Source organism: Stegostoma tigrinum, chromosome 25 (genome assembly GCF_030684315.1).
Source record: "Stegostoma tigrinum isolate sSteTig4 chromosome 25, sSteTig4.hap1, whole genome shotgun sequence".
Lineage (NCBI taxonomy): Eukaryota > Metazoa > Chordata > Chondrichthyes > Orectolobiformes > Stegostomatidae > Stegostoma > Stegostoma tigrinum.
In genome coordinates this window covers 33913456-33939204 of record NC_081378.1, presented here as the reverse complement: position 1 = coordinate 33939204, position 25749 = coordinate 33913456, and the positions used below count along the sequence as shown (strand labels likewise).

General features: G+C 39.5%; 1 protein-coding gene across 6 annotated transcripts in view; it reads left to right on the top strand.

Moving 5' to 3' along the window:
- The window catches only part of gramd4a (GRAM domain containing 4a), a 158349-nt gene that overhangs the window by 69946 nt on the left and 62654 nt on the right, over positions 1-25749 (top strand). For all 6 annotated transcript variants that reach the window (XM_048553846.2, XM_048553850.2, XM_048553845.2 and 3 more), the window contains one exon: positions 145-265. In XM_048553846.2, coding sequence (XP_048409803.1) covers positions 145-265 — 121 coding nt within the window. The remainder of the gene's footprint in view (positions 1-144; positions 266-25749) is intronic.

Below are 25749 nucleotides of genomic sequence, written 5' to 3'. Positions count from 1 at the left end.
TCTCTTCTGTGCGTTCAGCTGTATCAGCAACATTTGTTTGGTCGCAGTATTCATCCAGTTGAATTGGAGTCTCCTGTACTGTGCAGTTTCTGACGGATTTCACCCATGCTGATTTTGGAGATTTCTTTTCATTTTTTGTTTCAGGCAGGCCCAGGGGCATCAAATATGGCTTCAGGAATTCAAGATTTCAACAGGACAGAATCTGATCGACTGAATGAAATCAAGGGACATCTTGAAATTGCATTGTTGGAAAAACATTTTTTACGTAAGTATATTGTGAAATATGCATAATGGGACAGTTAATTGATGTACTGCAAGTGTATAATTTAACTACATTGGAAGAAAAGTGTTAGTGTTCTATCTTAAGATATTTAAGATGTTATTCTCTGTATTTTCTGAAAGCAATTACAAGACTATTTTTTTGCAGACTGTTTATTTGTTTTTCATCTATCTGTATTACGTATGTTTTAGGTTGCTAGGTCATGCCATTATTTTTACACCAACAATTAGTGCTGCTCTGCTGCAATTTCCAGTTGCTTAACCCTGAGCAGGACTTTCATCTTCATACGAAGGAATGAACCAAAAAATACCTTTTCAAGTTAGCCCCAGATATAAAATCGAATAAATTGGTTGAGACAATATTGCTTCTGATACTATTTATTTCTAGTTCTAAATCAATTTCAATACTTCACTGCATCATCTTCATTCTACACCAGATGTTTAACAAATCTGCTTCATCTCCAAAACACATCCCTTTGAGTTTGTGATGTCAGTACACTTATGTCCATCCGTTACTACAGTTTTGTGTTTGCTTAACGCACATTTCTGTTTTTGAATTATTTTTAAAACAGCGATGTTATGCTTTGAATAGCTGAGTTGAACTTTGGAAAATTAACATGAGGAGAATCTCAGAATTGTATCAACATTTTACATTTGCATTGACAATCTTAATATTTGCAGGGAACTCTTTGCATAGAAAAGATTGTCCTTTTATTGTTTAAGGAGGAAGGTCCGTTTAATGGATTCTGAGCAGGTAAAATGCTGAACACATCAAAATGCCACCGTGGCACTGCAGGTGGACTGTGGCCACATGAAGTTTTCTGATATCTATGTTGCATTTGGCCTATTATGTACTTTCAATATGCAGCTTTTTTCCTCCTTTGGACACTGTTTTTCCCTTTTAATGCTTTGGAGGAAGTACATGGACCTTGCTCTGTCAGATTATTTTAGTCTTGAGATATATTCTGTTAATCTATCCTGTTCTCAATGTGTCATTGCCAAGTTTTGTTGGCTTTCTTATTCCTGTATCCTTGGGGCCCTGAATGTGATCACTTCTGCATGGACATTGAAAACCTCCAAGAAGGAAATAAATCAAATATATGCACTTAACAGCAATTTGGAAGTACAAAAGACCGATCCTATTTTTTTTTAGGTGGCTATTGGAGAAAACAAATAATCAGACTGTAGAAGAAAAGCACAAAGTTACAAATGGTGAATTTGTATTTTTTGTAGAGCATGTAATTGTAGCTGTGGTATGTAATGCCCTTGGGTATTAACTTGTATATCATGCTTTGGGCTTTTGGGTTGTTTTCCACCGAATACATTTGGAATTACAATGGTTTTAACATTGTGTTTAAAACATAACTTTGTGAATTTGCACTGGTTAGGAAACTCAAAAACCATTGAATTGAAACATAGCTTCAAGTGTTAGTGAGTCAGCATTCAAGAGATATATACAATGACCGACATCATTGAACAATGTGTTATCTCATCTCAGATGGTTAGCAAATCTTCACATGCATATTAGTGAGAACAATTTCATTCACAGGCAATTGCATATGATTCTTACTAGGAACAGGAAGTTGTCAATTTGGTTGACAGATTGGCTAGCAAATCCCTACATGGGAAAGATACGCGACCCTGTTCATCTGCTTCCTAAAATCAGGATTGAATAGATGGGACGGAAAACCTTGTGTTTAGGAGTCTCTCATTTAAAATCAAAATGATGAGGAATTTCTCCTTTCTGGTAATTCATGTTGGGAATTCTCTTTCCCAGTGAGCATGGAGGCAGAGTGTATGTTCAAGGTTGGTTAGATAGCTTTTTGGTTGTCAAGGGAGTCGAGAGTTATGAGGGTTGGTAGGGAAGTGGAGTTAAGATCGCAGTCAAATCGGCTATCGTTTTACTGAATAGTGGAGCAGGCTTGATAGGCCAAATAGCTTGTTTCTGTTCCTACTTGTTATGTTGTGTGCTTACCTAATGCCAAGGGACATCTCAAACTAGCTTGAAAGCATATTGGCATGGGAGGAGAAGAATCCAGTTATTGTGGTCTGTTTTGGACCCCACTTAGCAGGGTCTATCAGGAAGTAGGAACAAAATGAAATAACAAGACGTCAAGGTGTGCAGTCTCTGGATTATTACCCTAACCATGTGTAAATCAAAATCGGGATAAGAAAACTAGGGAAGTAAACACCTGGCTAAAGGAATGGTGCGGGAAAGAGGGGTTTGATTTCTTGAAGCAACAGTATCTGTACTGTGAAGGGAAGGAACTTAACATTAGGACAGCTCCACTTGAACCAATCTGGATCCAATGTCCCAGCAGAAAGGCTAAATAGGATGGTCACAAGTACTTCAAACTCATAACTGGGAGGCTATGGGATGACTCAGGGAAGTCAATACAGTTTCAAAACAAGTAACAAGACAGAGAGTAAAGAAACAGTCAAGAATCCTACTTCAAGTATGGCACGTAATGGCAAAACTATTAAGTGTGTTGATTAAACCAGAAGAGAGATAATAAATGGGTAAATAAGTGCTGAGGGACCGGTTAGAATGCATGGCCCAAATAAGAGTACTATATACAAATGCATGGAGTGTATGGAATTAACTAAATGAGCTGCAGTCATAAATTCAAATTAGAGATTATGAAAAAGCCCTTCAACATGGCTGCAGAATGATCAGGACTAAATACACCAGGTTATAAGGTTTACAGAATGGATAGGGAAAATGGCAGGCAAAGTGGAGCAGCCTTTCTGATTAGAAGCATAATCAACAGGGAGGGAGGATACAGTGACAGGCACCCACTGGCAACCTTATGAGTTGAGCTGAGGAATAGTAAAGGATCCAAAAATTTAATACATTTTGTATGTACACCATCTGGCAGCATCTCTGAATATAAATGCAGAAGTTAAGAGACGAGGCTCAGCATTAAAGTAAAAGAAAGGAAAGCAACTACAAAAACGCAAAAAAAAAGCACAGAGCCTGCTGCATGGGATTGATACAAAGACAAGCAATGGCCACTAAGCAGCTTATAAGAGCTGCTAAAAGGGATTAGGAAAGGGAACTTGTAAGGGACATCAAAATCAATAAGAAGAAATTTTATAGTTCAAGGGAAAGCTAGTGGTCAGAGCAATGTTGATCCACTAAAGATTAAATGAGGGGACATTGTCAATGACAATAGGGAAATGGTAATCATGTTGAATAATTACCTTGTCTTAGATTTTACAGTAAAAGAGGAGGATACTTTGTTGGAGGTCCGAAGGAAATTAATAGTAGATTGGGGACAGGGACTGAATGAAACTAACATACATTGACAATAAGAAATTTTACTTTAATATACATGTACAAGATATTGGGTGTCATTGGCTAGGCTAGCATTTATTGACCATTCTTAATTGCCAGAAGGCAGCTCAGAGTCAGCCATGTTGCTGTGGGTCTGGAGTTGCATGTAGGCCAGATTAATAAGGATGGCAGTTTCCTTCCCTAAATGACATTCGTGAATCAGATGGGTTTTTCCAACAAACCAACAATGGATGGTCATTAGAATTTATAGAACGAAATTAATAAAAATAAAGAATGACAAATTCCAGGGTTTGACAGTAGTCGCCTGAGGGTGTGAAAGAATTAGGGGAGCACATTGTAGATGCCCTAACCATAATCTTACACATAGGAGTCATGCCTTTGGCTTGGAAAATTGCACAGCATTCCACTTTTTTTAAAAAAGCGAACGAGGAAAACCAGGATATTACAATACAGTTAGCCTAACAAGTTGAGGAAATTGTTTGCATCTATAACAAAGGATAGGATAACTGAACACGTCAAAGCTTCAGTTAATCAGGGAGAGCATGGATTCATGACAGGTAGGTCTAACTGAAACCACATTGAATTTTTTAAGGAAATGATTATGTTAGTGAACATAGTAGTGTCTGTAGCTGTTGTTTCATGCTTTCAGGAGGCATATGATAAAGGCCCACGTAAGAGACTGTAAATTAAGGTAGAGGCCCAGTACAATTGAGAGTAAATTACTGATATGGCTGACAAATTGATTGTATGACAACGGAAAGTTTGCTGTCCCACAGAAATCTGTGGTAGGGCCTCAGTTATAGAGTCATAGTGTTATATAGCATGGAAACAGACCCTTCAGTCTAACTAATCCATGTCGACCAGGCATCCTGAACTGATCCGGTTCCATCTGCCAGCATTTGGCCCATATCCCCCTAAACCCTGACTATTTATGCACCCTTTCAGATGCCTTTTAAATGTTGCAATTGTATCTGCCCCCACCACTTCCTCTTGCAGCTCATTCCATACGCTCACTACTCTGCGTGAAAATGTTGCCGCTCTGGTCTCTCTTAAATCTTTCCCCTCTCACCTTTAAACCTATGCTGTCTACTTCTGGACTCCCAGCCTGAGGAAAAGGCCTTGGCTATTCAGCTTATCCATGCCATAACATTAGACTTTGATAAGGTATTTTTATATCTGCCTTTGTGGGAGAAGACACAAAAGCATCCCAAGAATAGAAGAACAACAGACAAATAGGGAGGAAAAGTTTAAAACAGTCAGAATCACAACAGATACAAGAACTTGATAAACTAATGGGATCAAAGACAGCCAAATGTGCCTTGGACCTGATGGCCTGTATCAGAGTCTTTACAAAAGTGACCACGTGATTGTAGATACCTTGGTTGTAATCTTTTAATGTTCCACAGATTTTGGAAAGGGCCTAGAGGATTGAAAAACTACGTATGTAACACCATTATTCAACATAAAGGAAAACCTGTAGATGCACTGTACGAGTTATGAAAAGGGATTTGAAAAGGTGCTACAAAAAAAAAGTGCTTCACAAGATAAGAGCTCATGGCTTTGGGGTGGTGCATTACCCTGGATCAAGAATTGCCCAATATGAAATGAAGGATCAGAGTAAATGAATCATTTTCAAGCTCACAAGCTAACTGGTGGAGTGCAGCAGGGATTCATTTTGGGCTGTTAACAATTTATGATCTATAATAATGATCTGAATGAAGGGATGGACCGGAGAGCATCCACGTTTTGAGATGGCACAAAGATAGGTAGGAAAGTTGTGAGGAGGTTACTATGAGTCTGAAAAAGAATATAGATTTGGTGATAACAAGGTATAGAGCTGGATGAACACAGCAGGCCAAGCAGCATCATAGGAGCAGGAAAGCTGATGCCTTGGGCCTAGACCCTTCATCAGGAATGATGAATGAAGCCATTTCTGATGAAGGGTCTAGGCCCGAAACGTCAGCTTCCCTGCTCCTAAGATGCTTCTTGGCTTGCTGTGTTCATCCAGCTCTATACCTTGTTATCTCGGATTCTCCAGCATCTGCAGTTCCTATTTTATATGAGATAGATTTTGGTGAATAGGCAAATGGTTGGAAAAATTAAGGTTTTCCATTTTGGCAGGAAAACATTGGGTCAGTATTTATTGGAATTTTAGATGAATGCAAAGCCGTACTGTTGGAACATATGAAGTTCTGTGGCAGCTTGACAGGGTAGATACTGAGAAGATATCTCTTTTTCTTGTGTTAGGATGGAGAAGAGAAGGAATTTCTTCTTTGATGAATTGTTAGTTTTTGGAATTCTCTTCCACAGAGTAGTGGAGGATGAATTACTTAAAATATTCAAGGGTGACTTGGACAGTTTTTCGACCTACCATGGAAGTGAAGATTATGATGAACAGAAAAGAAAGTAAGTTAAAATTGCAACCAGATCAGCCATAATTTCGGTGATTCGTGGAGTACTACCGAAGGGCCAAATGTTCTACTCTTGCTCTAGTGTAGGTTAGATGGGCTTCAGATTGGTTTCACGGGTCAGCGCAACATTGAGGGCCAAAGGGCGTGTACTCTTTTCTATGTTCAATTTCTTATGAATCATCTTTTTGAGGAATGTTTTTAGAGGGGTGAATCAGAAAAATATTGATCCAGCTTCATTGATAAACACTGAAGTTGTTTGGATTTTAAAACAATGCTGCAGCATTTCTGACTGTGACACTTGAAATTATGTTCTCTGATTTGGAATAGAATCATTTTGAACAATCAGTTAACTTATTGGATTGAGAGAATTTGAGTTTCAGGCAGGGTAAACCATTGCTCTGCAATACTGCAGTTGCTTTGTAACTCATAATATGCATTCTACAGCTAACAGTATTTGACTGACCTTCTATCATTGCAATTCCATGTTGTTGATCCATTCTATGATCTCATCTACCAAGCATACCATCCAATTGATGCTTTGCATATTTAAAAAAGGGAATGGAAGACTTGCATTTATGTAATTATGTATATTTATGCATATATTCTCAGGCACAAGAATGCCCAAAGGACTTCACAGTCAATTAAATACTTCTAATTTATATTCGCTGTTCTAATGGAGGGCCATGGCAGGCAATTTTCCAGATCTGTCAATCCCATCTACTTGGATATTAGCCACGGTATAAATATTGGCTAGCATGTTGGGAGAACTGACTTGCTTTTTAAATTAAAAGAAGAATTACAAATTCCTGATCCTTTTTAGTATCCTGTCCAGAGACCTTTTACATTTAGCCAAACTGGGACATTGAGCCTTGTTTTAAATTCTCAGCCAAAAGATGGTACCTTCAACAAGTATAGAACTTCCTTGGTCATCGCTGGGGTCACACCTTGGATTTTTGTACGCCAGCCTTGGAGCAACTCAGAGGCAACAGTATAACAAATATATCTATGGCTGATAATTAAGCACTGCAGGAGATTCAGAAGGTCACAGAAGTGTTTATTTCATGCCTCATTTAGTGGGCAACATTGCAACAGTACAGGCCTCTTTCAATACTGTACTGAGTTGTCAGCAAGATTGTGCTCAAATTCTTCATTTGAGATTTTAGTTCTGTTGACTGAAAAAGGAGAATGCTGCCACTGGTTTGTGGCTAATTGACCCTTAATATTAGCCAGCAGAAGCTGTACCTGAAGTTTTTCGTAAATCCTGAAGTATAATATAAATATATCTTCGACTTAGTAATGTGTAATGTGACAAGATTAATTAATTAATGACCTTCAGAGTTAAGCTATCCTTAGTTGAAAGCGACCACAATATGATTTAGTTTAACATCCAGTTTAAAAGGGAGAAGTTTGGGTCTAGGTCTCGTATTTTAAACTCGGCAAAAAAATAGCCAACTGCGTGGCCATCAAGCCAAATTAGCTGAAGTGACCTGGTATACTAGGTTAGAGGATGGATTAACAGAGAAACCATGGAAGCCATTTAAGGGGTTGTTTCAGAGTATTCAGAATAAAAATATTTCTGCCATGAAGAAAAATTCAAAAGGGAGGAGCTACCACTCATGGTTAACTAAAGAAGTTGGATGAAACATAAAGGTTTAAAAATAGTGTACCCTGAGTGGTGAGTGTTGGCCTTCTAGAGAGTGAGAATGTGGAGTTCATAGTTGGTAATAAGGAAATGGTGAATGAAATGAACAACTAGTTTGCTTCTGCCTTCATTGTAAAAGAGGCAAAATCATTCCGGTAAAAGGTGTGAATACGGAGGTGATCGGGAGAAAGAAATGGAGCAAAATTACAAACCTTGGGAAGTGGTTACAAGCAAGCTGCGAAAGCTGCATGCTGACAAGTTCCTGAGTCCAGATAGACATCACCCTAGGGTCTTAAGAGCTGGCTAATGAAGTAGTCGGTGTCGAGGAAAGGCCTTTCCCAGAGTTCGGAGGCCCCTGCCTCCATCAATAAAATGTCTGTCGACATGAGTGGACTAACTCAGTGATGTCAACTGACCATGATATTTTGCCCCTCTGCGTGAGGTGTGTTGGTCCATCTGATGGTGTTCACAACAAATGAAATGGTTTTTCACAAGATTGAAGCAGCACGTGTCATCAGTCAAGTGTTCAAACAAAGATGGGAGCAGCATAACTACAAATATCAACTCTAATTTGTCCAACAGCCACATAGTGTAGGTGGTCACTGTTTAGCAATTGGAAACTCAGCTGAATTTTCCCTCTGAAATTCAGGATGCAAAATGAAGAATTCCACAATTGTCCGGGTTCATTGCAAAGCAGGAATTGAAGTTAGGACTTGTGATCTATATGGTTTCATGCCATGTCATGTGAAGAATTTATCTCCTGAGTCATAAATCAGGTAGGGCATAAAATAAACAAAATTATTACTCTGTTATTCCTCCAGTTTTAAAATTGGCAATAGAAGTTGCATGTCATAATATTACTATAAAGAGAATGCCATTGTGAATGTGACACTCACTTGTTTAATCTGCGGCATTACTTGAAACCTGTAAGTGAACAAACAGAAATTGAAATAACTTGTATAGTAAATGTTGCTAGTGTACAACATTACCTTCAACTATCCTGAATATTGTTTGAACTATAAAATACAGCAATTAAAATAAAAATGAAGCCCGACTCCGACAAAACTTCAGAAATTTGGTGGCAGGTGTAAAAATATTTATCCATAAAGGCATTCAAAATCAAAAGGAAAAATAAATGTGCCCACAGAAATGACTCCAGATTAGATTACAGTATACAGTAGATGTCAGAATGATATGAGCAATGACTCTCAAAATAACAATGGTGTGTGTTTCAGAAAACGTGCAAGTTAAACATGCTGCTGTTACTGTCTGCCTGCTCAAAGACCATTCATTTAACGCTAGAAGTTTGAATTTAAAACTAACCTACACATACAGAACCACGAGCACCTGTGAGTGATTTCCTCAGTATTATCTTAAAAAAAAATGTAATTGACTGTGCATCAAGTTGGCCTTTTGTTACTTTAACTTGACCTTAAAATGAAACCGGACACACTTGTGCAGGAGAAATGGTATTGAAAGTTATTCTTCAATAAACTTTTACAATGGGTTTTGAATATTATCATGCTGGGCGTGCAGGGAGTGGACCAGAGCATTATGTGCCCCAAGAAAATTGAGGCAAGTGTGTGCAGACTGCTAGAAATGGCAGTACGCAACTTAAATATCCCCCTGCCCCCGCCATAATTTTCAAACTTTTTGAATAAGGGGAACCCTTGCAAATATTTCCAATGGAGCTTTCCTTTCCTTTATCAGCCATCCATCTCAATCTTGAACGGGGCTAATTTTTCCTGAACTTTAGCACTGATTTCACATCAGTTCAAAATGTTCCCTTAGCTGTTGTAAGACTTCTACCTCACAGGAGACTGTTTGTTTCCTGACTTCTAAAACATCTTGATCCAATACATGATGTAACCAATGGTACTGCCTCGTCAAACATTACAATGTTCTCGTAAAGTTATGTTTGCTAATGTTTATGTTTGCTGACCAGGCTAACTACCAGGATTTTGACCATTGCTTCAAATCACTTGATTCTATATTTCATCTGTCAGTATAGCTAAGATCATCCTGATCAAAGTAACCAAATGATCTCCTTTTGGAACCATACTTCCAGTGTGCAAGCTCAGATATTTCTCAACTTTTCCAAGCATTTGGTACAATCTATCTTGTGCACTGCACCTCCATTGCTGACTTTACATGTGGCTCCATTTCAATCAGTCCTAATTGACACATCGATCTCCTGCAATGATTTCAGCTCTTGCATCGTCATCACTTGTGTGCCCGAAGCTCCATCCTTTGCATCTTTTTATTCTGCATCTATAAACTGCTATACATAATATTGAAAAAATGTAAGGTCATCTATTTTGGTAGGAGGAACGGAAAGACAAATTATTTAAATGGAATGAGTCTGCAAAATGCTACAAACAAAGGGATCTGGATACTGTTGTACTGCTATAGAAAGTAATTAATTAGAAAGATAAATGAAATGTGGGCTTTTACTTGGGAAATGGCGGAGCCACACACACAGTGATGACTTGCTACAGCTATCAAGAGCATAGGTGGCACCACATCCTGGATTATTGATTTTAGTTTGGGTTGCTTGCAGTTCAGAGAGAGTTTACAATGCTGATTCCTGGGATGAAGGGCTGTCTGAAGAGGAAAGGTTTCCCAAATACCAGAGTGCAGTATGCTAAAGTCCAAGCTTATTCAGCAATGACTTCTTAAGGCTCAGCTACCAATAGTGGAGCAGCTAAAATCAGGGATATTAGAGAGATGAACAGTGAAGGAGTGCAGATATTTCTAAAGGCTTTAATATTGGAGATGATGTTTGAGATGTGGAGGACTGAGCATGGTCCAATTTTAAATTGAGCAAGGAAAATTTAAAACTAAAATATTGAAGTTGGAGTCATTGTAGGCCTATGAACGTAGGAGTGGTGGATGAAAGGAACTTGGTGCAAATTTGGATAAGGGCAACAGAGTTTTGGATGGCTTCAAGTTCACAAACTGTGGAATACGGGAGGCTAATTGGGAGGGCACTGGAATAGTCATGTCTAGAGGTAACAAAGGCACCAATGAGAAATTCGAGCAAATGAGCTGAAGTAGAAATATAACGGTGTCGTTTCAGTAGTGGAAATTTGAGATGGTGAGCATAAATAATGGAAATTTTGGCGTCAGATATGGCATCAGAGTTACGTACAGGCAGATTTAACTTTTGCCAAGGAAAGGGCTGGAGTCAGTGTTTGTGATAAGAACAAAAGTCAGTGGCTTTGGTCCTTTCAATGTGTTTTTGGTGGAAGTCATAAGTAAATCTGACAATTTAGAGACGGCAGAGGGATTGCAAGAGGTGGCATTGAGGTAGTTGCAGTTACTGTACAAATGATTTTTGTAATATGTTGCTGAAATTTAACGCACAGATGAGAAAAATATGAGTGCCAATGATGGAACCCTTGGAAGACACCAAAGTAACAGTGGAGCTTTTTTCTAACCAACCTGTTTAGAGATGGAGAGTAGCAATATGAGATTTGGAAAATAATCTATTGTAGGTCATTTTCTGACCTGATTTTATATGTAATAATCAAACTAATTAAGTATATTCCATTCACCTAGATGATGGGGTGCACCTGTTGAAAGAGAGGATGGTGTAGTCAACTGTCTAAGCTTGAGATTGCCTGGCCCCAGTCATCATTTCTTTCCTAAGATCCTTTAAGTTTGATGTCAAGACTTTAAATTTGATTGGAGAGGTTCAGATATGAATTTGCATGAAATGTGGGCTTGAATTTCAGAGTCAAAAGTGAGGTTTGAGATGGGCTGACGGATTCCAAAGACAAGAAACTGTATTTATCATTTTTCTCTTCAAATTACAGATCCAAAGGGTTTGACAGTGGAGAGGTGAATGAACTTCAGTTGATGTGAAATACAGGAACGGAACTAGACAGATTGAGGTTTGCTCAGATAAGGATAGAGGCGAAGGGTTGGGTCCCTAGAACAGGGTGAGCTCAAAGATAGATAGGAGATGCAATTAGAATCTGGAGCTCAGTGAGAATTCAGGACAAGGCCAGTAGGGAACATTAGAGAAAACTGGCCAAATGGTTTAGGGGAAGGGAAAGAAGTAGCAGGTGTAACAGTATGAATAGGTGTGGCCTTTCTGACAATAAGGGCAGCATGGTGGCTCACACTGCTAAGGGCCCCAGTTCGATTCCACCACTGGGCAACTGTCTGTGTGGAGTTTGCACATTCTCCCCACGTCTGCATAGTTTTCCTCCCACAGTCCAAAGATGTGCAGGCTAGATGGATTGGCCGTGCCAAAAATTGTCATAGTGTTCAGGGATGTAAGATTAGGTGGGCTATGGGGGGATGGGTCAGTGTGGATTTGTTGGGTCAAAGGGCCTGTTTCCACACTGTAGGGATTCTGTGATTCTATGATCTTTGATCTAAAGTATATTTCCTCATGGTGCGTAGTTTTGAATGTATAGGGAGGATATAGGGGAGAGTGATTTGAGAAGATGGTATGGGTTGGAAAAGGGGGGGCTTGATGTTATCTTCACATTCTTGAAAGATATTTGAATAGTGCGTAGTTGCAGCGATTTGGAATAAGAGCAAGAATGGGGCGACACCGCTGCCTCATGACCTACGTTTGATTCCAGCCTGTGTATGTGTGGCATTTGAGTCTTCTCCCTGTTTCTGCATGGTTTTCCTCCTGAGTGCTTCGGTTTCCTGTCACAGTCCAAAAATGTACAGGCTAGGTGTATTAGGCCCGTGAAATGCAGGGTTACAGGGGTAGGGGAGCAGGTGGAATGCTCTTCAAAGGGTTGGCCTAGACCTGATGGGCTGAATTGCCTGCTTCTACACTGTAGGGATTCTATGACAAGACCCAGCAATACTAGTTCAACCAAAAATCTAGTGGTTTATGCTTAATCCAGTTGTCTGCTAAATATGTTTAAGTCTTTGTCCCTTGGGCTTTTGAGAAAGAGATGAGACTCTGTACCTGGTGAATGACAAGGCTGAGAGAGGATAAGATTTTCCTGAACAAGCTGAGTTATGTAAGACAGAAATTATCAGAGGAATAGGGTGATTGACCAGAATGTGATTAAAAGATGAGGGCTATGCCAACATCACAGTTTCAGCAAGGCAAGTTGTGGATTGTGCAACCAGGCTACGTTAGGGAAAGCTTATGTCCTCAAAGGTCAATTTTTTTGTTCTTGACAATTCTGTCAGTCTGCTGTGGGAGGTTTCATGCATGTGTATTCTCCTGCAGTATCTCATTAAACCAGCCATTATTCACTTGTCAGAGAATGTTAATATTATAAACTAGATTTGTTCACATGAGCACTTCTGTCAGAATCACCAAATAGCAATATGGAGAACAACATGTCTAAGTATTCTCTTTCCCAGTATTAAGGGTTACTCCTGGGCAAATAGTAGCTTCCTAGCCTGATCAAGATGATGTTTTGGTGCTGAAACAACCATGCATCTTACAGTCATGTAACTACAATTTCCAATATAATCACAATTTCTTTTTACATTTTCAAAAAATATTTTGGAATTTTTTTTCTCAGTGTACAGTTTAATTTCTGTCCCTTAGTCTAACAACCTTTAATAAGGCAGGTGACATATTTTAAACTTTTTGGAGTCTTGCTTGCTATTTTAGAAGTCAGAATGACTTTGACAAAGTTTTCAACGAGCTGAAAACTATGTTTGAATCACTTTTCATTTAGCTAAAGAGCTCGAATAAGGACAGGTTGATATGGAAGTGCTATGGATAACTGACCTCCTTTGCTATTAGCCGTATGAATGCGTGTAGGAAAGCTAAAATATTTTTTAGTTTACTGGTAAAAATTCAGTCACCTGAGAATGCTACCACTCAGCATCAATAGACTTTCGGGGCAGCATTACCAGATTTGCTGTTGAGGGTGGAATCCATTTCTCATGCATGTTTTTAACAGCAAATTTGAGCTGAGTTAGATGTACATGTCCTGGTTGTTGGCTAAGTTGTGAGAGAGAGAGAGAGAGGGGGAGGCCGGGGGTTGCGGGTGGGGGTGGTAATAACGATAATACGCAATTTCATGGTCAGATATCACAACTTACAGAATCTTGGACTGGAGTTGATATTTGGTACTAATGTGACCACCTACCAATATATTATATTTTCAATCAGTTGCACTGTCATGTTGATGAGTGTCAGAATGCTTGCATACTTGTAGCATCCACCTTTGCAATGAAAATTCTATTCTGGAAAAGATCAACTGTTATTGCAGCCAAACAAATTGTCTTTGCAAATGCTATTTAAAATTCTGCAAAAGAAGCCTTACTTTAAGATTGGAGACTGAATCCTTTTTGTAGGTTTGTGCCGCAGTGGAGAACAGTAAATTCATTCATTCTCTAGATGAAGGTAGGTCTAGTCATTAACTAGTTAAGAATCTGTTGTAATAAATATGCTTTTATTCCCTGCTGATATCAAGACAGTTTAGATGAGTATTGAATTAAGAACAACCTCATGACAAGTTCTGAAAAATATTTATTAAAGCCGCAAACTAAATCTCCCCGTGTCTGCGTAGGTTTCTTCCCACAGGCTAGGTGGATTAGCCATGCTAAAAATTGCTGTAGTGTTCAGGGAGGTAAGATCAGGTGGGCTATAGGGGATGGGTCAGTGTGGATTTGTTGGGTCAATGGGCCTGTTTCCAAACTGGATGAAGGTAGGGCAGTTGACGTGGTGTACATGGACTTCAGTAAAGCCTTTGATAAGGTTCCACATGGTAGGCTATTGGAGAAAATACGGAGGCATGGGATGGAGGGAGATTTAGCAGTTTGGATTAGAAACTGACTTTCTGTAAGAAGGCAACAAGTGGTGGTTGATGGAAAATATTCACCCTGCAGTCTGGTATGAGTGGTGTGCCTCAAGGATCTGTTTTGGGACCACTGCTGTTTGTCATTTTTATAAATGACTTGGACGCAAACATAGGTGGATGGGTTAGTGAGTCGGTGGAGTGGTGGACAGTGTGGAAGAATGTAGCATGTTGCAGGGACACTTGGATAAACTGCAGAATTGGGCTGAAAGGTGGCAAATGGAGTTCAATGCGGATAAGTATGAGGTGATTCATTTTGGGAAGAAGAATAATAGGAAGGCAGAATACTGGGTCAATGGAAAGATTCTTGGTAGTTTGGATGTGCAGAGGGATCTTAGTGTCAATGTACATAGACCCCTGGAAGATGCCACCCAGGTTGATAGTGCTGTTAAGAAGGCTTACGTTGTGTTAGCTTTTATTGATGGAGGGATTGAGTTCCAGAGCCGTGATGTCATGCTGCAACTGTACAAAACACTAGTGCGGCCTCACTTGGAATATTGCGTGCAGTTTTGGTCACCCCATTACAGGAAGGATGTGGAAGCATTGGAGAAGGTGTAGAGGAGTTTACCAGGATGTTGCCTGCTCTGGAGTGAAGGCCTTATGAAGAAAGGCTGAGGGACTTGGGTCTGTTCTCATTGGAGAGAAGAATGCTAAGAGGGGATTTAATAGAGACATACAAGATGACCAGAGGATCAGATAGGGTGGACAGTGAGAATCTTTTTCCAAGGATGATGACGTCAGCTTGTACGAGGGGCCATAGCTACAAATTGAGGGGTGATAGATTTAAGACAGTTGTCAGAGGCAGGCTGTTTACTCAGAGTGGTAAGGGCGTGGAACGCTCTGCCTCCCATTGTAGTTAACTCAGCCACATTAGGGGCATTTAAACAGTCCTTGGGTAACCATATGGATGATGATGGGATAGTGTAGGGGGATCGACTGAGATTAGTTCACAGGTCGGCGCAACATTGAGGGCTGAAGGGCCTGTTCTGCACTGTATTATTCTACGTTCTGTGTTCTATATGAATAATTTAACTTTGTAAACTACAACAGACTTTTAAATAAATAAATTGTATCAAAAATATTTTTGTCTTGCACCTGAGTCGCAATTTTACAGTGTGGTAATTGGTATTTCTACACGGTTTGCCTTGGAATAGGATGTTCCCTCTGTGGGCTTCAAACATCTATCCGTTTTGAAGGATGAGTTCAGTGAAAGTTAATGACATTATGACCACATAGAATTATTTGCTTACAGATATTTCTAATTCCTCTTGTAGAGTGGCATTAAATGTAAAGGTGAAGATTTTTATATATGGCTTATGGTGACCTGAAGAGGGGGAAAAGACTTTTTTTTTAATATAAATTGAAATGATACGGTGAACAAAGTTAGCTGCTTTAAATTGTTATTGTTTCATTGTATTGGTTCAAGCAACAAGAAAACATCAGCTATAGCTCAGTTGATAGCAGTAATGAGTCAGAAGGTGAGCACGAAATCCGGTTTGACACTATAGTGGAATGCTGGAAAATGCTGTAGCATTGGAGTTACCATCTTTGGAATTTGGTATTAGATAGCGGTTCTAGCTTTGCTCCTAAGGTACGATAGACATAAAAGATCCTGTGGCACTGTGCTGAAAAAGAGTAAGGGCGTTATTCCTAATGTTTGGGCCAATACTTATCTCTCATTGCAAGGACAGAGTGTCTGGTCATTATTGCATTGCTGTTGATGGGAATTTGTTGTACATAAACTAGCAGTTGCATTTCCTGCACTGCAACAGTGGGTACACTTGTTCAAAGTTACTGTACTTCAGTGGCTGTAAAATGCTTTGAGATGTTCTGAGGTCAGGAAAGACGTTATATAAATGCAAACCTTTTTTCTGAGTCTACTTTGTGGATAACAAAATAGTTCATAATCTAATTTTGAATAGAGTGTAAGTGACGAGTTACAAAGGAAGCTAATTTTATCATTTGACCTACTAAATAATGAATTAAAATAATGGTAAGGGAATAGTACAGTGCAGGTTTAAAAAAAAGTTCATTTATCAGAAAAACTTCAGTTTTACATTTATTATTGACACTTAGTTTCAACATTCCCTCTACAACCATTTTCTCCCAAATTGAAATTTCATTTTTGAATGGAGTTGCACTTGTCATAATTTTTCAAAAGACATGCACGTGCCAATACTGTAAGGTTTGTGAACTTTAATATTTTGGATGGATGCTAATAGAATAGTTCCAGAGATGTAGAGGAAAGGATAGCAAAGATGATTCTCGATAGGAGTGAGAGAGACAGGGTAGTTGTCATGGGGGACTTCAACTTTCCAAATATTGACTGGGAACACGATAGTTCGAGTACTATAGATGGGTCAGTTTTTGTCCAGTGTGTGCAGGAGAGCTTCCTGACACAGTATGTAGATTGGCCAACAAGGTGCGAAGCCACATTAGATTTGGTACTGGGTAATGAGCCTGACCAGGTGTTAGATTTGGAAGTAGGTGAGCACTTTGGTGATAGCGATCATAATTCTGTTATATTTACTTTAGTGATGGCAAGGGATAGGTGTATACCACTGGGTAAGAGTTATAGCTGGGGGAAAGGCAATTACGATGAGATTAGGCAAGATTTAGGGAGCATAGGATGGGGAAGGAAACTGCAGCGGATGGGCACATTAGAAATGTGGAGCTTATTCAAGGAAAAGCTCCTGTGTGTCCTAGATAAGTATGTACCTGTCAGGCAGGGAGGAAGCTGTAGAGCGCGGGAGCCGTGGTTTACGAAGGAGGTGGAATCTCTCTGGTCAAGAGGAAGAAAAAGGCTTATGTTAGGATGAGATGTGAAGGCTCAGTTAGGGCACTTGAGGGCTACAAGGTAGCCAGGAAAGACCTAAAGAGAGAGCTCAGAAGAGCCAGGAGGAGACATGAGAATTTGTTGGCGGATAGGATCAGGGTAAACCCTAAGGCTTTCTATAGGTACTTAAGGAATAAAAGAATGACAAGAGTAAGATTAGGGCCAATCAAGGATAGTAGTGGGAAGTTGTGTGTGGAGTCAGATGAGATAGGAGAAGCACTAAATGAATATTTTTCAACAGTATTCACTCTAGAAAACAACAACGTTATTGAGGAGAATACTGAGATACAGGCTACTAGACTACGTGGGATTGAGATTCACAAGGAAGAGGCAATAGAAATCCTTCAGAGAGTGAAGATAGATAAGTCCCCTGGGCCGGATGGGATTTATCCTCGGATCCTCTGGGAAGCCAGGAAGGAGATCGCCGAGCCTTTGGCATTGATCTTTAACTCGTCATTGTCTACAGGAATAGTGCCAGATGACTGGAGGATAGCAAATGTGGTTCCCCTGTTCAAGAAGGGGAGTAGAGACAACCCTGGTAATTATAGACCAGTGAGCCTTACCTCAGTTGTTGGTAAAGTGTTGGAAAAGGTTATAAGGGATAGGATTTATAATCATCTAGAAAAGAATAAATTGATTAGGGATAGTCAGCACGGTTTTGTGAAGGGAAGGTCGTGCCTCACAAACCTTATTGAGTTCTTTGAGAAGGTGACCAAACAGGTTGATGAGAGTAAACCGGTTGATGTGGTGTGTATGGATTTCAGCAAGGCGTTCGATAAAGTTCCCCACAGTAGGCTATTGTACAAAATGCGGAGGAATGGAATTGTGGGTGATATAGCAGTTTGGATCGGAAATTGGCTTACTGAAAGAAGACAGAGGGTGGTAGTTGATGGGAAATGTTCATCCTGGAGACCAGTTACTAGTGGTGTACCGCAAGGGTCGGTGTTGGGTCCACTGCTGTTTGTCATTTTTATAAATGACCTGGATGAGGGTGTAGAAGGATGGGTAAGTAAGTTTGCAGACGACACTAAGGTCGGTGGAGTTGTGGATAGTGACGAAGGATGCTGTAGGTTGCAGAGAGACATAGATAAGCTGCAGAGCTGGGCTGAGAGGTGGCAAATGAAATTTAATGCAGACAAGTGTGAGGTGATGCACTTCGGTAGGAGTAACTAGAAGGCAAAGTACTGGGCTAATGGTAAGATTCTTAGTAGTGTAGATAAGCAGAGAGATCTCGGTGTCCATGTACACAGATCCTTGAAAGTTGCCACCCAGGTTGACAGGGCTGTTAAGAAGGCATTCAGTGTTTTAGCTTTTATTAATAGGGGGATCGAGTTCCGGAACCAAGAGGTTATGGTGAAGCTGTACAAAACTCTGGTGCGGCCGCACTTGGAGTATTGTGTACAGTTCTGGTCACCGCATTATTGGAAGGATGTGGAAGCTTTGGAAAGGGTGCAGAGGAGATTTACTAGGACGTTGCCTGGTATGGAGGGAAGGTCTTACGAGGAAAGGCTGAGGGACTTGAGGCTGTTTTCATTAGAGAGAAGAAGGTTGAGAGGTGACTTAATTGAAACATATAAAATAATCAGAGGGTTAGATCGGTTGGATAGGGAGAGCCTTTTTCCTAGGATGGTGACGGCAAGCACGAGGGGGCATAGCTTTAAATTGAGGGGTGAAAGATATAGGACAGATGTCAGAGGAAGTTTCTTTACTCGGAGAGTAGTAAGGGAATGGAACGCTTTGTCTGCAATGGTAGTAGATTCGCCAATTTTAGGTACATCTAAGTCGTCATTGGATAAGCATATGGACGTACATGGAATAGTGTAGGTTAGATGGGCTCGAGATCAGTATGACAGGTCGGCACAACATTGAGGGCCGAAGCGCCTCTACTGTGCTGTAATGTTCTATGTTCTCTGTTCTATTCGTCTCTTATCTGTGGTTTTTAAAGTCAGATTTTGAATGTTATACGTTTTACTGAACAGAATGCAAAGCTCGGCAGTTAGCGTTGATTTAATCCTATTTGACAGCGCAGCTAGGATTTAATGATCACGCTGGCCAGTTCAATATCAGTTATACAACAGCAGACTTTGTTTGAAGTAAATACACTGATGGAGTGATAAGAGGATTTGCAATGATTAAATGTAAATTCCTCATTGGTTTGCTGCAACACACCAGGACCAAAATTTAATGGAATTAAATAACACTTTTAATCATTTAAATGATTATTTTTAGGATAATGTTCAATATTTCCATGATCATTTTGAATTGTGCGTGTGCTTACAATGTTTTAAATATCTTGGTAATGCTATCTAATGTTGTCAAACTACAGCTTTGCTATATTGTAATATAAACTAGTTTTTAAACCTGATAGTATCAAACAATAAGATTTGAATTGTCTACATACTGATTTCACTGGAAGTAGAAACCTTTCTTTAGTGTGCAAATGACAACTGGAATGCCTTCTGTGATTCAATTGTTCTTAAATAGGGCAGAACATAATACTTGGACAAAATCAGATTTAAACAGCGCTTAGTTGGAGTCTTAAAACTGCATGATTTTATATATTACGACTGGGCATGTACACACTTGAGTTTAAAAGGATGAGCGGGGATCTGATTGAGACATATAAGATTATTAAGACATTGGACACTGGAGGCAGGAAGCATGTTTCCGCTGACGGGTGAGTCCAGAACTAGAGGACACAGTTTAAAGTTAAGGGGTATGCCGTTTAGAACAGAGTTGAGGAAAAACTTCTTCACCCAGAGAGTGGTGGATGTATGGAATGCTCTGCCACAGAAGGCAGTGGAGGCCAACTCTCTGGATACTTTCAAGAAAGAGATAGATAAAGCTCTTAAAGATAGTGGAATCAAGGATTATGGGGATAAGGCAGGAACAGGATATTGATTGAGGATGATCAACCATGATCGTAATGAATGGTGGTGCTGTCTCGAAGGGCCGAATGGCCTACTCCAGCACCTATTGTCTATTGTCTATATTTCTTCCCTTTTTTCTGAGTGCAGCTAAAATATGTTTTTCCAAGTATTCAATTTGAGAAATCTAATCAATAAATAGACGTTTCAGCGGCTGATTACACTTGTAGTTGGCCTTCTAATCTCTGATCAAAATAACAGTTTCCCCAATCTTTTTAAATACACATAACCCTTTCAATTATTGGATTGTATTGTCATAAACATGTCATATTGGTTGTATGCAATATGGAACATCCAGAAGTACTTGTTTACATTCTGCTACAGTTCTGGGAAAATGGCAACATAGAGGAAATTTGCAAGTTTTACTCTTATCTATAATCAACAAACATTATTGGAGCAGTTAAAATGCCAATGAATTAATTTCATCTTTTCTGCACTCCTGATTGCAAATTAGGTCCAACTGAAATTTTGAATCCAAGCATTCACATTCACACAAGTCCCATCAGTTTATATTCATGTACTGTGGCTGTGGAAATACTGAAACTCTGGCAACATTCTATAACCATTCTAGTGCCTAAATGCTAAATTTGAATCCAAAATTCTGCTGAGTTATTGTTATTCTGAAGTCATAAACAATGTCGATGCAATAACATTTTGTCTTGACTTATTTTCGTATGCTTTGTAATGTAACATGTGACAAAAGACATCTAGTGGCAGAACACTAATATTGGCAGATTATTTCCCCCCCCGCCTCTCCCATTACTGATGCAGACTTATCAGCCAGAATTACCCATTGCTGCACCTGTGTTGGAAAGCCGAACTGTTGAAAAATATATGATTAAAAGTGGAAAAACCTGATTTTTGGAGTTTAGCATGAGGATAGAAAATTGCTAGGGCTGTATCTGATTGATTTAACCCTCACCCAGAATGCTGATAGTTCGTGATGATTGTCTTTAGACACCTGGGGAAGATTTTCTTGATCTTCTTTTTATTCAGCATACACGTGAATAAACCACAAAATCAGTGATAAATGATCTTTCAGTAATTCTCCAGATCTTTGTAGTGATAAAATGCATGAATAATTAATATAATAAGTCACTAAAGGAACAGAAGGAACAAGATGCATTGATGCTACAGACAACTAACCCTGATTCTTTGTTCCAGGCACCCGAAGCCTGCAGCAGTCATTTCCCTATCTCACACTTGGAATCTCACCAGGAAATAGCCAAAATTTGAATTTACTCAACTTTGTTTGTATTCCGAACATAAAGTCTTATTTCTCCCGATTTTATTTTGTAGACCTCATTTCTAAATATCGAATTTAGTAACTTCAGACATCAGTTGGAAAACTTTCATGATCTCCAGGCTTCCTAAAGCACTCCAGAGTCAATCAAGAAATTTTGAATGAAGAACAAAATACTGGAGAAACTCTTAAGTCCACTGGTGTCTGTGGAGAGAGGAACCGAGTTACCATTTCATGTCCACTCTGCCTTTTCTTCGGAAGTGAAGAGAGAATAGATATTAAATTGGCTTTTTAGTTTTGAAAGGGGGATAAGGTAGGACCAAGAGGAGTAGAAGTGAAGGTAAAGAATAGAATATAAGGTGCAGGAGTAAAGCATTCAGCCCACCAAGCCTCCTCCGCCGTTTAACAAGATCATGGTTGATCTGTCTTTGGCCTGAACTCCTCTTTTGAGCCGGCCCCTCAGTGCCATAGATTACTGAAACATCCAGGAGTCAATCTCCCTCCTCTTTGAATACTTTCAGTGATCTTGCCTCAGATTGTTTGGGGTAGAAAATTCCAGACATTCACTCTCTTTTGGGAGAAGAAATTCCTTTGCATCTCAGGTTTAAATGAAAGGTACAGAATAAGGGGATGATGTCCAGTAGTTCTAGATTTTTCATGAAACATCGTATCAACATTGACCTTGGTAAGCCCCCTCACAATCTTGTACATCTCGGCAAGATTATCCCTCATTCTTCTAAAGCCTAATGAATAAAGGCGTGACCTGTTTAGACAGTTTCCATAAGTCAATACTTCATATCAGGAATCAGTCTTTTGAACTGGCGCCAATGCCAGTATATCCTTTGAGGACCAAAATTGTGCACCGCACTCCAGGTGCAGTCTCAGAGACAACATGCTGATCAATTGTAACTAAACTTCACTTTTTTAAACTCCCAACTCCCTAGCAATAAAGACCAAATTCCAATTGGCACCTTAATTACTTGCTGCACACATGTGTGAACATTTTGTGTTTCATGCACAAGAACACCGATTTCCCCCTGCACTGCACCTTTTTGGAATCTCTCTTCATTTAAATAATTTCTATCTTTTGATTCTTCCCACCAAAGTGCATGACCTGATACTTTGCTTCATTAAATGCCATCAGCCAAGTGTTTGCCCACTCATGCAATTCGTGTGTATCTCCTAGCAGATTTTTTGTCCTCGTCACAATATGTGATGCAATCTTGGATTTGCAAACGTTTCAGAGGTGAGAATTCCAGCCCTGAGCCACGGGTAATACTCGCTATAATTGAATACTTTTTTCGCAGAACTAAATTTAATTCATTTCTGAAGTTCTGTCTTTTGTTTGTCATGTCTTTTTGCCAAAATTTTAGGCATGATGGACAATGATGTCTTAAACTAGAATTTTTATCCAAGTAATAGCTCACTTCTTAATCTTCTGATGACATTTTCGTTGATCAATGAGATCAACATCATTCCCTTGTTCAAACAAGGGAATAGAGATAACCCCGGAAATTGCAGGCCGCTTGATTTTACATCAGTGCTGGGTAAATTGTTGGAAGGGGCTCTGAGAAATAGGACTTAGGATCACTTGGGTAGGTGCAGTTTGATTCGTGATAGTCAACATGGATTTGTGAGGGGTAGATCATGCCTCACAAACGTTATTGAATTCATTGAAGAGGTGACCAAACACGTGGATGAAGGTAGAGCGGTGGATGTGGTATACATGGATTTAAGTAAGGCGTTTGATAAGGTTCCCCATGGTAGGCTCATGCAGAAAGTACAGAGGCATGGGATAGGGGGAGATGTGGCAGATAGGATTCAGAATTGGCTGACCCTTAGACAAAGGGTGGTGGACAGAAAATATTCAACATGGTGCTCAGTTACGAGTGGTGTACCACAAGAATCTATTCTGGGTCCTCTTGTATTTGTGATTTTTGTAAATGTTTCAGATGAAGGAGTGGAAGGGTGGATTAGTAAGTTCACGGACAATATGAAGGTGGGTTGAGTTGTGGATAGTGCAGAGGGCTGTTCTAGGTTACAGAGGGACATTGATAGGATGCAGAGCTGGGCTGGGAAGAGGCAGATGGAGTTTAACCCTGAAAAGTGTGAGGTGATTCATTTTGGAAGGACAAACTTGAAAGCAGAATACGGGGTTAACAGAAAGATTCTTGGCAGTGTGGAGGAGCAGAGGGATCTCGGGGTTCATGTCCAGAGTTCCCTGAAAGCTGCCATCCAGGTTGATCGAGTTGTTAAGAAGGCATATGCTGTGTTAGCTTTCGGTGATGAAGGGGTTGAGTTAAGAGCCATGAAGTTATGTTCCAGCGATATAAAACCCTAGTTTGGCCACATCTGGAGTATGTGTGTCCAGTTCAGGTCGGCTTGTTACAGAAAGATGTGGAAGCATTAGAAAAGGTGCAGAGGAAATTGACCAAGATGTTGCTTGGAATGGAGGGAAAGTCTTAGGAGGAAAGGTTGAGAGTGCTAGGGCTTTTGTCCTTAAAATGACAAAGGATGAGAGATGACTTGATAGAGATGTAGCGGATGATCAGAGGTATAGATAGTGGACTGCCAGAGACATTTTTCTCAGGGTGAAGGTAGCTATTAAGAGGGGGCATAGTTGTAGAGTGGAGGTAGAAATAGGGGAGATGTCAGAGGTAGGTTCTTTACTCAGATAGTGGTTGGGACCTAGAATGCATTGCTGAAGAGGGTAGTGGAGTTGGCCTCATTTGGGGCATTTAAGTAGCTATTAGGCTTATGGATGATAGTATAAGGTAGGGGTGGAGGCTCGATCGACCTTTGGCTTAGAGTAAAATTTCTGCATTACATCGTGGACCAAAGGGCTTGTACTGTTCTATCAAGACAATAATTCTAGAATATTAAGAAGGAAAGGGAGCTGAGTGTTAACGTGCATTTGTCTCCTGCACCATTTTGTGGTGAATAGGAGTCACCATAAGAGGTGATTTGCTTGCCCTGATGATCAGGTAATCACGATAAAGGGAAAGTTGGCTTCAATAGGCCACACCTCCAACACAATACTACAGTTTTGTTCAAACTTTAGGTGAAAATGCTGTTTGTTTAAAAAGAAGCTAGAGATTAAATGCTCAAATCGTGATGTACCGTGGTGAGTACTATTTTATATTAATTTCTAGGGAAATTAAGTTTGAAGGACATTTGCTTATTCAGTGAATAACTAAAACAGAAGTCACTTCATTTTTAGTAGCTAGAAGCTCGCAAGAAGGAGGCTACAGCACCTCAGCTGCGATTTAGCTGGGAGGTTTGTCATCCTTGAGTCAGAGGGTTGTGGATTCAAGTTCCACATCAGATGTCAGAACGCAAAAATCTAGGATACGCTGTAGTGTCGTACTGTTTGTGTTTTCAGGTGAAAAGATCCCTAGGCATTGTTTGAGGAAAAGTCAGGATGTTATGCTTGATACGTTCCGATCAATACCTCTAAATCAGCATCAATATAACAATTCATCCAATCATTATTGTATTTTGTGGGAGCTTGCTTTGCACAATTTGACTATATTGTTTTCCATTGTTAATGATCATGTTAAAATGCTGAGGATGTATTATTTTTCATTGAAGTTTCAAGGAAATAACTAAATTACTTGACATGCAAAATGTGCCATTGACTTTCCAGGCATTCGATTTTTGGTATGTTATCTTGACAATTTGTCTTTGTGAAAAATGAGCAGCTTACTTTGCCACCTAATAATACTTTACAAAGTTAGTTAAACATCTGAAACATTTTTTTGTCAGAAGTGCTTACTTTAATCGACAACATTTAAAAAGCTATCTCATGTTTAGAGTGATACAAGTAGAAGAGTTTAGTTTATTATATATCCAGTGTGAGTGTGCTGCATTGCCAACAAAGCTATTGTTTTGAATTATTCTTTTATCTGTGGCTTCACTTCTCTTTTGGTGGATGTTTGAATAAACAGTCCTGGTACTCGTTTAAGAAGATTCAGACATTTTTCTAGTATCCTAGCCAAAAATAGCCACCTTAACCAACTTCAGCAAAAATCAAATCATTTGGCCTTCCATCTCAGTATGCTTTGTGGGATGTTACTATGCGTAGAATGGCAATTCAATTCATCTACGTAGGTCACTGCATTTCAAATTAAGTTGCATGAGTATCTTTATGAATTGATGTGAAAGATGTAGTATGATGTTACGTGAAAGCAATTCTGTTTCTTTGTTCTTTTTCTTTTAGGAAGATTTTTCCTGCAATTTTGGCAAAATTTTATGAAAAGCAGATTGTAATAAGTGTGCCCAAAACATGAAACTGGCCACAGGCATACAACATAAAT